The 12,511-nt window shown below is 41.1% G+C and overlaps 1 protein-coding gene across 1 annotated transcript; it reads left to right on the top strand.

Annotated features, from left to right (window-relative positions):
* Positions 1–300: 300 nt before the first annotated feature.
* On the top strand, positions 301–12,370 carry abcb6a (ATP binding cassette subfamily B member 6 (LAN blood group) a). The gene is made up of 20 exons (XM_030072422.1): positions 301–577; positions 1,018–1,541; positions 2,641–2,781; positions 3,027–3,216; positions 3,917–4,009; positions 4,137–4,329; positions 4,764–4,885; positions 5,347–5,456; positions 5,574–5,639; positions 6,374–6,499; positions 6,888–6,964; positions 7,187–7,250; positions 7,355–7,440; positions 8,677–8,734; positions 8,849–8,953; positions 9,509–9,683; positions 9,926–10,038; positions 10,232–10,326; positions 10,457–10,525; positions 10,623–12,370. Exons 2-20 carry the CDS (start codon positions 1,026–1,028, stop codon positions 10,780–10,782), a joined length of 2,559 nt encoding a protein of 852 aa, XP_029928282.1. The 5' UTR covers positions 301–577; positions 1,018–1,025; the 3' UTR covers positions 10,783–12,370.
* Positions 12,371–12,511: the final 141 nt, after the last annotated feature.

Genomic DNA, 12,511 nt, shown 5'->3' with positions numbered 1-12,511 from the left:
TGTTCAGTATTGAGTACAAATAAACCAAAAACAGGTCTTTTTGTGCTGACATTGTGATTTTACAGTGGTAAATTAGAGTATTGCTGTTTTCTCCTTAGTTTATTTTATTGATGCATTATATTTTACCTATTATTGTTGGAAAATGTTTAAAAAATCATTACAAAAATGTAACGTAAAAAAAAAAAAAAAACCTTGTATTATTTTACACGCGAGGTATTAACTTAAAAATACGTGATGAGGTTTGTTATTATGAGTTCCGTTCGCCGCCTGCAGGGGGCGCTCCTGTCCGGGCCATGCAGCAGTGTTGTGTAAACTGTCGAGTGCCGAGTCATGGATGGTTGTTGCTCAACAAACGTGCTACAAGGACGATCACAAAGCTGAGTAAGGAAACGCAGCAGGATGACTGAAACCACCGGCAGCTGAAAAATCATCTGAACTCTGGTCAGTGCGTCCCGTTTCAACCCGTCGTCGTGTGAAAGCGGCGCAAAACAAAGAAATCTGTCCGTGTTCACCGTTAGCGGACCTGCTAGCCTCTCAGCAGTCACCTCTGTCAATGAGACTTGTTTGCATCGCAGAGGTAAGACCGGCTCCACTTGTGCGTAATGAATTATTAGACACACATTTTCAGCAATTCATTTCCCCTTTTAGCTCTGAGAATTGGGTTAGTTAACGTTACCGTGCCGGCTGCCCGCTGACTGCCACACATGGGTAATTTATGACCACCAGCAGCTAAATCAGGTGCAACAGTGAACCGTGAGTCAAGGACTAAACTTGTCAGTGAAGTTCACAGCCCAAATTAGCAGGACAGGAAAGGAGAGAGGGCCACCATGCCTGCTGTCTGCTACTGTGGATGTAACATGCAAAATGTGTGTTTGAGAGAGAGACTTGCTCTGCTTGCATGAAAGGCACTGCAGAGTATTTTCTTTTGCCCACTTGGGATGTTTTGACTGTTTTGTCTGGTACATGTTGCTTGCCCAGTATCAGTATCTCTTGAAAAATGACTTCACTTCTCCCTAGGTGCAGCCATGGTGTTTGTGCACAGCTACTGCGAAGCCAATTCCTCTATTTCCCAAACCTGGGTGGATGAAGGCATTTCCCCCTGCTTCTACTTCACCCTGCTTCCCACCGTCTTGCTCACCATTGCCTTCTTCCTTGGCACAATCCACTGCATTTGCTACCAGCGATATGGCACCACAATGGAACCCAAGTTTATCCCGCGCTCCCGCCTCTACGGCCTCCAGCAGGCCACCTCTGCCCTCCTCCTGGTCCAGTTTCTGAGTGGGATGGTGTGGCAGGCTGCCAGTGGAGGGGAGCTGCCTGGCTACGTGATGCTGTATGGCTGGTTCTCGGTGCTGGGCTGGGCCTGGGCCATAGCTTTGCTCAGGCTGGAGAGACGCAGGGTCCTCGTTATGGACCGGACGAGGGGCCACAGCACCGTCCTGCTGCTGTTCTGGGCTGTGGCGTTCTCAGCCGAGAACTTGGCCTTCGTCTCCTGGTATAGTCCTCACTGGTGGTGGGCGCTGGAGAACCAGAAACAGCAGGTGAGAGAGAAGATGCAGACTTATCTATGTGTGTGTCTGTCTGTCTTAGCCCAACACTGATATCTGCTCGTTAATGGTCAATGCTGATATGCCATTACTGATAGTGTGTCAATATATTGGCCCATCCCGACTAAAATTGATTTGTTGAACCAATCAGCCATGTAAATTGCTGTTCCAGACTGGCCATATTTTCAAGACTGAAGGATAACTGAGGTTAAAAACAATACAGAATGTGGACTTCTATGTCTGACCTCAGTTTCTGTATTTTTTGTAGTCTGGAGTTGGTCCAGCCTACTGTAATGAGATCATGTGCAGCGCTTCAGTATAATCCATTGTGCCAGATGCTGTTCATATATTGCCACTTGGTCAAAAATGTGAAATGTTTATCTCAAGTTCAGTTCTCTTAAGTCGATCAAACACCACACTGTGTACTTCTTCCTGCATGATAATAATTGCCCTTCACTATCAGGTGTATTTGCCCTTTATGGTGCCTACCTTGTGTATCTTCACAATCTAATGGGCCAAAGGTTGGTTACCTAACAGAGATAGGTGTGCCATTTGTTTGACTGTGTCTTAAAGCTGTGCCTGCTGTCTTAATTCAAAACTGGCAAAATGGGTAGAGGAGTTGGCATGACTAAAATGTATGAGGTTTACAGACGTGAGAGGGAAGCTGAGTCTACTTTTGCTGAGTCATGCCTCAGTCAGAAAGACTATCACTTCCCCAATACTATGGTGTTAACCAATCAGATGGCGCAGCAAAATGTGGCTCCTCCTACTCTGAGTCAGCTTGTTGTTGATAAACTACTCAGCTGTGTATTTGACTGCACTTGCCCTTTACTTAAAATTTCCTTGTGTAATCTACTGGAATCCTCAGTAGTATATTCTGACGTGTAACCCAGAGTTTTGATCATTTTTAAAATAAAGATAAAACAGATATATAACCTAAAGGGAATGAACCGTAATCCAGTTAATCCATGTTGTTTAGTCATATTTCACATGTACAGTCATTTCATCTGCATATCTTCCCATCATCATTTGGCCCTCAACTCTGATGTGGCATCCATACTGATGGGCCTGTTATTCACTTTGAACCCTTCAGGTGCAGTTTGCCCTGTGGCTGATACGCTACATCAGCACTGGGCTGCTCTTCTTCATTGGTCTGAAAGCTCCAGGGTTGCCACGGAGACCGTACATGCTACTAATCAATGAGGAGGAGCGTGATGTAGAGCAAAGCGCACAGGTAATGGTGAATGCAGAGCACGGCGAACTTGCCGAGATTCCTTGATATATTTTTAAGCATCATAACATTGAAAAATACCAATCAGGCTTCAGCAACTGTATTTCAGCCTCCATTCTTTTAAAACACCCAATATTTCTGTGTATCCTCCATGACAAGTACATCAATTTGGCTCTGTTTTATTCTAATCACATTCTCTGTGTTGTTGCTCTGTTTAAAGTCTCTGGTGTTCTGTCTCTCTGCCACAGTCCCTTTTGGGTAGATCACAGGAGAACCAGTCCACCTGGCAGGATTTTAGGAAGAAGGTGCGTCTGCTGGTTCCCTACATGTGGCCGCGGGGCAGCATCCTCCTCCAGCTGCTGGTCCTCTTCTGCTTGGGACTGCTGGGTATCGAGAGGGCTATTAATGTCTTTGTGCCCATCTACTACAAGAATATAGGTGAGGACATACTCTTAGGTAACTTTATAGATTCAATTTTAGAGCAGCTCCTCAAGCAGTGGAGCTTTTTTGTATAGGGTCACCCCACTGTCAAAACTTTTTTGTAATGAGCTTGGGGACAACACTACTGTTTGTTATCTCTATTTGGGATGCAGATAGAATAAGTTCAAGAGGCCCTGCTTGTGCCATTAGCTCAGTTATTAAGAATTTGTCTCACATACCGTTATACAACATGAAGTATTTATAATCCAAGTACAATAAACTTCAGCAAAACAAAATTAAAATAGAGTGCACAGGGGGGTCCCGGTGTCCCAGTTGGCGAACATTCCACATGTCTTTCCCCTTCCTGTTTTCATATTTTCTGTCTCTGAACTCTCGGTTAAATGTCCTCAAAAATAATAAAAAAAAAAACAACAGTGAAAAAGGCCTGTAGCACACACAGACCCATCAAGTTAAACATTTGCGTTTCCTCGGGATGGGTGATGCAGTGAAACAAGACATTCTGGTCCTGACAGCTTTTAGCGCCTCTCTACAGGGCAGAGGGAGGAATACAAATTGTCTGTGTGTCAGAGAACACCTTCCCCGTGTCTTTTCTTATCCCATCCATCTTGTTTATCTGCTTCATCTTCTAGCCGAAAGCCTGCCCTCTCTCCCCTCCTTTTTCATTCCTCATCCACCTCTGTCTTTCTTCCTCTCTCAGTGAATGAACTGACTGACGGCAGCAGCTGGCCCACTGTGGCCACTACAGTTTGTATCTACGTCCTGCTCAAGTTCATGCAGGGCGGAGGGGCAGGTATGTCTGACTCTTCCTGCAAAAAATAAAGATTTATTTAAAAAACGAAAAGCATTTATTACATGACTTCAGTCTACTTTTCACTTATATACTCAATCCCTTTTCACTCGGTGCCCTCTCCTCCCAGGTGCATCAGGATTTGTCAGCAACATGCGCTCTTTCATGTGGATCCGGGTGCAGCAGTACACCAACCGCATAGTGCAGGTGCGCCTGTTCGCCCACCTGCACTCCCTCTCTCTGCGCTGGCACCTGGGACGCAAAACCGGTGACGTCCTGAGGAGCATCGACCGTGGAACCTCTTCCATTAACAGCCTGCTCAGGTGAGATCTGTTTGTGTGGTTCCCCGCCATTTTGACGGTGATGATGATGATATAGCAGCCCTGGTAGGGAAATTTTGTGTATATATATTTTTTAAGAATATGGCACAAAATTGAATGAGAAGTTAATTTTAATCCTAATCCGTCAACTTTGTACAGAGGTGTACTGACTGGCCTTATGATTCCCATTAAGCAGTATTACATGTACTATAATGTTTAATATACCATATCTTGGAATAACCAGGCATCTCAGCTGTGCCTTGTATCATCTTTCTTCCCATAATCACAATCTTTTACATGCTGTTTCTTCATTACAGAAATAAAAAAAAAATGCAGAATTGTAGGATAAAGTTTGTGCCTAGACCCAGTGACTTTTTTCCTATTTGAATTTGAAGGTAAAACTGACTTGGTTATCCCTCTCTCTCTTTTCTCTGCAGCTACATAGTGTTCAGCATCTTCCCAACCATCGCTGACATTGTCATCTCCATCATCTACTTCATCACTTACTTCAATGCCTGGTTCGGCCTCATTGTCTTCGTCTGCATGACTCTCTACCTCAGTGAGTAGTGAATTCTCAGCCACAGATATCCAAACCATCTATTTTGTGTGATACCAGCTGTCATACTGTCAGCAGCATAATGTTGGTCCAGAGCCTCAGTTGGGGTAATTACAGGGGTTTTCCACAAAGCCCTTGATTTTGGTAATTTGCACCGGAGTCCAGGGTCGGAGTCACTGTAACTGCCAAGAACAAAAAATGTCCAAGATTTTGTCTGCCTTGTACTGCACTACAAACATACTGACAGCTGTAAACTCATATTAATGCATGTCAAACAGTAACAACAGTGCATCTGATGTATGAAACATAGGACATACAGTAGATAGAGGGCCTTACGCACTCCAAACAAAGGTTGCATTCAATTTGTAGCACCATCTGTGGGTCATTTTAAAGAGTGAAGAGCTTACTGGAGAATAAATCTTAATATAATGTTCGTATGTTATTGTGTTTTTTTTGCCACACAGCTCTGACCATCATCATCACTGAGTGGAGAACCAAGTACAGACGAGACATGAATCAGCAGGACAACAACGCCAAATCAAAAGCCGTGGACTCCTTGTTAAACTTTGAGACGGTACGTTGAACTTTCTGTCCCCTGATGACTCTTGATTCATCAAAAAGTTGTCACATTACCTCAGGCTGTTTCAAGATATTGCAATTTATTTTGCTTGTTTTGCCTCCTCTTCAACAGGTGAAGTACTACAACGCGGAAAGCTATGAAGTCAGTCGCTTTGAGGATGCCATCTTGAAATACCAGGTAACCCAAAAGTATCAGGCTGAGTTTGATTTTCGTCCTAAACAGAAGTCAACATCACTTTGTTAAAAACTCCAGTGCCTAGCTTAGGATGCTAACATTTGTCTAATATTTAAAGAAAAAAAAAATCTACATTTAATCAGAGAGCGAAAAACAATGGTTACAGTTCTGCTTCATGGATGCGAGCAACAGACATTTCCACAGTTGCAGTTATGTTAAACAGTTTGGCTGTGGCTTGTTAATTGCTTATTATAAAATCGATTTAAATCATAAGTAGGGGTCAAATTCAGTTCTGGAAAATGAGTCTTGGCAGAGTGTTTCATAAAGCCAGTGCAAAGTGATAACGACGGGCCTGCTGTACATTATCCCTTACACAATTACTGTAATTATAATTGCATATAACATCGGAGCAGTTTTCCATGTTTCTAGTTCTAGTTCTAGTTCCTAGTTTGTTGAGAAATAAGCAAACTCAACTTGACTTTGTGACCACCAAGCATAGTGTTCTTTTATTTAGAAATAACAAACCTCAGAGAGCCTTTATTGGCCAGTTGAATAAAGCCATGTAACAAGAGAATATAAACAAAACTGATTGTTATTTCGTGCTCACGCCAGCGTTGTGTCTGTACAGCCGCACTGGGTTTGGACGTCTCCTGCACTTACACCAGGAGTAGTGAAAGCAGGCATCTTCTTACATGTTTTTACCTCTTGTATTGCATCTCGTTCTCCTCCTGCTCTAGGTGTCGGAGTGGAAGACCCAGGCCTCCCTGGCCTTTCTCAACCAAACCCAGAACCTCATCATCGGGTCAGGTCTGCTGGCTGGCTCCCTGCTCTGTGCCTACTTCGTCACTGAAGGAAAGTTTCAGGTACACGTCATCCATTTTACTATTTACACACTTCTATTTATGTTTCACTTTTATGGGAGATCATCTTTGTTTAGCATGTATTATTTCTTCCTAATGAATTTATCAGTTGACATTATTAGGACATTAATTTTGAAAAGGTTTCACTAAAGTCATTTTGACCTTGTTCCCCTCTTTTTTTTCCTCTCATACTCCTACTTTACTTGTTCTCCATTAAAAAAAGAAACCCTCTGCCAGCAAACCCCTGGTGAATTGAACACTTTGAAGATGCTGCTTTGAAATAGAGTATAAATCCCCCTAGAGTTCTACGGATTGAATGTGAAGAACAAGAATGCTAGTTTGAGTTTTTTCCTGTTTCATGTTAACCATGAAATAAATCCTCTGATCTTAGGTGGGGGACTTTGTTCTCTTTGGCACCTACATCATCCAGCTGTACACCCCCCTCAACTGGTTTGGAACCTATTACAGGTAAGGGCGGCAGAAAGTGCTTTGTGGTCTATAGAGTAGGATTAAGGTCAGTTATCCATTTATCAATATATATATCAAGGGTAAATGAAGGGTAAATGAATGTGCTATCATTTATATATGAATAGTTGTTTAAATTTATATATTTGAACTGACTTCACAGCAAAAGCTCGTCTTCTTTGTTGAGTGTTGTTCATTATAAATGCCTGTTGTTTTTCTCTGCAGAATGATCCAGAATTCTTTCATCGACATGGAGAGCATGTTCAAACTATTCGAGGAGGAGGAAGAGGTATGTTCTGAAAATGACTGATGTTTGGACTGTGTTTTCACTTTTTGAACTGGATTTTGATTCTTAAAGTTTTCATGTATTGCGCATTTGCTCCTTTTATGCAGGTTAAAGACGATATAAATGCAGGCAACCTTCTCTACAAGCTGGGAAAAGTGGAGTTTGAGAACGTTTATTTCAGCTACGTAAATGGGTAGGTTCACATTTGTTGTCAAATTATGCAGCGCCTCCACTGCCGCTTCTGATTCAGTATAATGAAGGAAATAGCTATTCCCTTTTTCCCCACCATTAGTGTTTCTTTGATTGTCTGCAAGGTTTCTGTGCCAGTGTTATCATTAGCCACTTAAAATGCCTATCAGTGACACAGTCACCTGGAAATGACACTGCCATGTCATTTCCAGGTGACTGTGTCTCTTATGACTCAATTCATAGCCCACCTTCCCTGCTGGAATCTGGTTGGTTTTCCTTTTCCTTTGTTTTCTCTGCCGCTTCTGTGTGAAATTGGTGGGGATTTTTAACAGAGTTCCTCATAGGGCTGAAATGATTAGTCAGTCAACAAATAGTTAATAGCTTATCATTTTAATAATACATGAATCATAGTAGTAGTGCTAGTAGTAGTAGTTTATCCAGTAACAATACCAAATATTTATTGAGTACAGCTTCACAAATGCTAAGAATTACTTGTTGTTCTCCATTTGTATTGTTCTAAAATGAAAACTTGGAGTTTTTTGGCTGCTGGTCAGACTAAGGAGCCCATCTGAAAACATCACATCGAGCTCTGGGAACTTATAATAGGCGTTTGTTTTTGTTTTTAAATATTTTAAAATTCAAAAGTTTAATCGATTATTAAAATATATATATATTTACATGTTAATTGACAGTGAAAACAATGACTAGTCGCAGATCTACTTCCCCGAATGTGTATGAACCCCTGGTGAAAAGACACCATTTGGGTTCCAAATTATAAAAATCTCATGATTAAAACGTATGAGAGGATATCTGCAGGCCCCTTTCACAGCCACGATTTTGACATGAAAAATCAGGGTAAACACAGGTGTTACTAATAATATTAAGGTTGCGTTCCACTTGAGTGTAGTAGAGGCTCTCCAGTGAGCCAACATGAACAATATGAGGACTCTGACTGTATACCTGCATGGACTGGAAAGTGAATGTCATTAGTAACACCTGTGTTTACCTAATATTTGATGTCAAACAGCTGCTGTGAAAACGGTCTACTGTAGCAGTGGGTACTCAGATTTTGATAGATTTGTCAAACCCTAATTAAACTTGCTGGTAAGATTCGGTTTCTGCGTAGGTGCTCACTTAAACTGGCAGTCATATTTGAAGCTGTGTATTTGTGAACATTAACCTCTTGTTCAGTTTAATGCGTTTTACAAGATTAATAATCCTGGGTGTTATCGTTTTGCAGGAAGGAGATTCTCCGCGATGTTTCCTTCACTGTGCTTCCAGGACAGACAGTTGCTCTGGTAGGTCTGGGACAGACTTTTCGCTCTCAACTCATTAACACAGTTAAGCTGTCTGGAGTTTATTATCTTTTAATTAGGGTGAATTCATCATTGCTTGTCTGTTGATGTCCCCAGGTGGGACAGTCGGGGTCTGGCAAGAGCACCATCATTCGACTGCTCTTCCGTTTCTACGACGTTCAGGGAGGCTGCATCCGCATTGATGGACAAGACATATCCAAGGTAATTAACACTGCTAAGAAATTAAAGTCAACCCTTCAGCCTATGTATTCTGAATCTTATTAGATATAATAACATTCAAACTACTCCATTGTTTAATTAACCAGGTCAGTCCGTGTGTTTACTCTGTAAGGGAAATACTGTTTGCAGACAGATTTTATAATGAATACCATGAAATACCATCAAAAGCTCTATAAAGTATCAGTATCCATATGCCATATAGACAAACATCAGACATGCAAATAGGGATTCAGTAGCTTAATATATCGCAACCAAAAGTCACTCATCAGGGCTGATACTGATCTGAGAAACCCAGAAGCAACACACTTGACGGCTATGAGTGTGAGATGAGGCTAAGAGGCAAGAGACACTACATAATTAAGTGATCTAATTGCAGCAGGCATGAATGAGTCCCCAAGTATGTTGCTCTTAAGCAAGCAAGTTATCAGCTGCTTGGACGGTTAATTAAGCTCTGGATATTTCTTCTCGTCTGTGTTTACAGGTATTCACTGCTCAAGTAATTACTTCTGCTTCTTTGTGTTTTTTTTCCCCCCTCAGGTGAAGCAGTCATCTTTGCGAGCCCATATCGGAGTGGTTCCTCAGGACACTGTCCTCTTCAACGACACCATCCGGGACAACATTCGCTACGGCCGCATCTCAGCCAGCGACCAAGAGGTGGAGGAGGCCGCCGTAGCCGCTGACATCCACGATAAAATCATGACTTTCCCTGAAGGTAACTCGCACATTTACCCTGCTGCTTTAGCCAACATGGTGACTTTAAAGACACGTAATAAGATGATTAGCTTATTCTGTCTAATTGCTTATTTAAGGATGTCATGTGTGATCACGGTAATCTGAAGAATGTGAATTTTCTCAAATGTCTGCCTTGGGTTATGGCTTGTCTATTTAACAACTGTAAGATCTTCCATCCTTCACACAATGAGTAAAGCAGCTATTTTTCATTTCCTTTGGCAGGATATGATACCCAGGTGGGTGAAAGAGGTCTGAAGCTGAGTGGAGGGGAGAAACAGAGGGTGGCTATTGCCCGAACCATCCTCAAAGCACCACAGCTCATCCTGTTAGATGAGGTAAGATGAAAAGACTATAAACAAAATAGTAACTGCAACAATGTCTGTCTGTTTTGGTTAAACCATGGCCACAGTACTCCATATTTGCAAATTCCTGGGCAATTTCTAGGCAATTTCAATAGCTTGAATTTCTCTCACATTTTTGGAATATTTTATTTTTTCCATTTTCTTAACATTTACTGTGTCTTTGCAGGCTACATCTGCACTCGATACACAGACAGAACGCAACATCCAGGCCTCACTTGCCAAAGTCTGTGCCGGTCGCACTACGGTTGTTGTAGCTCACAGGTAACTTATGCATAAAGCCATATACTTTTTTTTTTTTTTTTTTTCCTTTGTGTTTTAGTCCTCATGGAAATCAGTAATCAAAGTTCGACATTGTTCACATGGATTCTTATCTATTTCTTTATTTTTTTAGGTTGTCTACCATCATCGGAGCAGACCAGATTCTGGTTGTCAGCGACGGCCAGATCGCTGAGCGAGGAAGGTAAGTGAGCCTTTGATCTGTTGTGTGACAGACATTTACTGACAACTATACATGACATTCTTCTCTGTAATTAATGTAACTTCCCTCCCCATCCAAGACATGAGGAGCTGCTACAAAAGGGCGGTTTGTATGCTGACATGTGGATGAAGCAGCAGCGGGCCCAGGACTCAGATTCATCCTCAGACACAGAATCCAAAGATCGCAAATCTGAGAAACTTCAGCCTGCGTCAACCTCTACCGGCCACCGAGGCCACTGAATGTATTTTTATGTTGTTTTAAAACAAATCGAGGGTGCATATAGTGCCCCGCTTTCTAGAACTCTACATTTTGACTCCCAATGTATTTGTAAAAAGGTGATAGTTAATTTTCATGTATAAGAACACTCAATTATATCAACTTATTTATTGAGTTTTGAATGTGCCTTGAGTGACTGTGAAGACGAGGGAAGGCAATTTGAGAAAACTGAGGCAGCAAAAATGCTCTGAGATCATCTTAAATGCCTCAGCAGTCTTTAATCGCTGGATAGTAAGGTATCGTTCGTGATAGCACTCAAAGCTGTGAATGGCTGAAAATTTTAACTTGGTTTTATGGTTTCATTATTTTTACTGTTAAATATTTACAATTGTTCTTTTGTGCTTATAGTGAGGTGGTGAGACCTGCTGGTCCTGTTTCACTTACCATGGCAGGAAAAACTACATAATATCCCAAAATAGGCTGCTCAGATCAGGAACAGATATTAATAAAAAACTGATTTTCTATCCCCTTGCAACTTCTGTTGGCCTGAGTCATAGATTGTTGGAGGAGACAGAAATGAAAGTTGGAAGGAATGGAAGAAAACACTTTTATTACAGTGTTAATGCTGCAGCTTAATGAATTGTTGACATTATGGCTGAAATTTTATTGCTCAAGGGAATCCTCTTAGTAAGCAGGTATAAGGCAATTTGTGGGCACTGAGAACTCTCTGTCCACTGAATAACATTTTGTAAATGACAACTGAAACACTACACAAGCTGTCATTTTATTCAGGTTTATATTTCTCTCATGTAAAGAGGCCAGGAAATCACTTTACGCTGCTGTAAGCATGGAAGCAATTTCTGACCACAGAATGTAAAGGCAAGGACATTTACACTTTTATTGAATTGGAAAGTGCTGTTAATATTGCACTTAAAGTGACTATTTAAATACAGTGTGTTGGCACTTGTATACCTTATCAATGTAAAGTGGAGTGTGTGGATGTTTGTTGTGACTTTATTAAAATAGTCATAATGTACAAGAATTTAAGGGAAATGTATGAACAGAAGTATCACCTGCAGAAGCTGAATTTAGTTGTATTTGAATTCGTGATGCCTGAATCGAATCATTGTATGTCAAATTTTAGGCTGAATAATGGTTTGAATTTAACATCTTGAAACTTATTTCAAAGTAAGTTGAGGTACAAAGAGTCACATTTTGCAATTCAGTTTCAATTTGGTCATACACTGATTAAAGTCAAGCATCAAAATTAAAGCTTTTCAAACTACTTGCACTAATCTCTGCCCACAGGAAATAGGCAGTTCAGTAAACTTATTCTAAAGTTTACAGATATGTGCATTTCATTTTGAAAGCCTGGATCAGTGTCCATACAAATAAAATACTCATCCGTCCTTTTTACTTATCCTTTAATGGCCCATGCAAGAGTGCCATACATGCTCATGATTATATAAGTAATTAAGTATATAATTTACAATTTGAGTAAGTCTCTGTAGTTACACATCTGTATTACAAAAGGCTCCATGTTCAAGATTGCATTTTGTACATAACTGTTTTGCTTTGTACTTCCAAAGAATAAAATGTGTTTTTATTTTACTGCTGGGTGTTTGTACTGGCTGGACTCTTGTTTCTTTTCATCTTTGTGTACTTGAGGCTGAAGAAGTGGGTCTTAGCCCCTGTCGATTCAAAGAATGATAATCAGCACCAGTTAGTAAACAAGCTGTTAACTGAGTGTTA

Source organism: Myripristis murdjan, chromosome 2, assembly GCF_902150065.1.
Source record: "Myripristis murdjan chromosome 2, fMyrMur1.1, whole genome shotgun sequence".
In the NCBI taxonomy this organism is placed as follows: Eukaryota; Metazoa; Chordata; class Actinopteri; order Holocentriformes; family Holocentridae; genus Myripristis; species Myripristis murdjan.
Note: the sequence above shows the minus strand (reverse complement) of the source record. Positions and strands in the feature narration are given on the sequence as shown.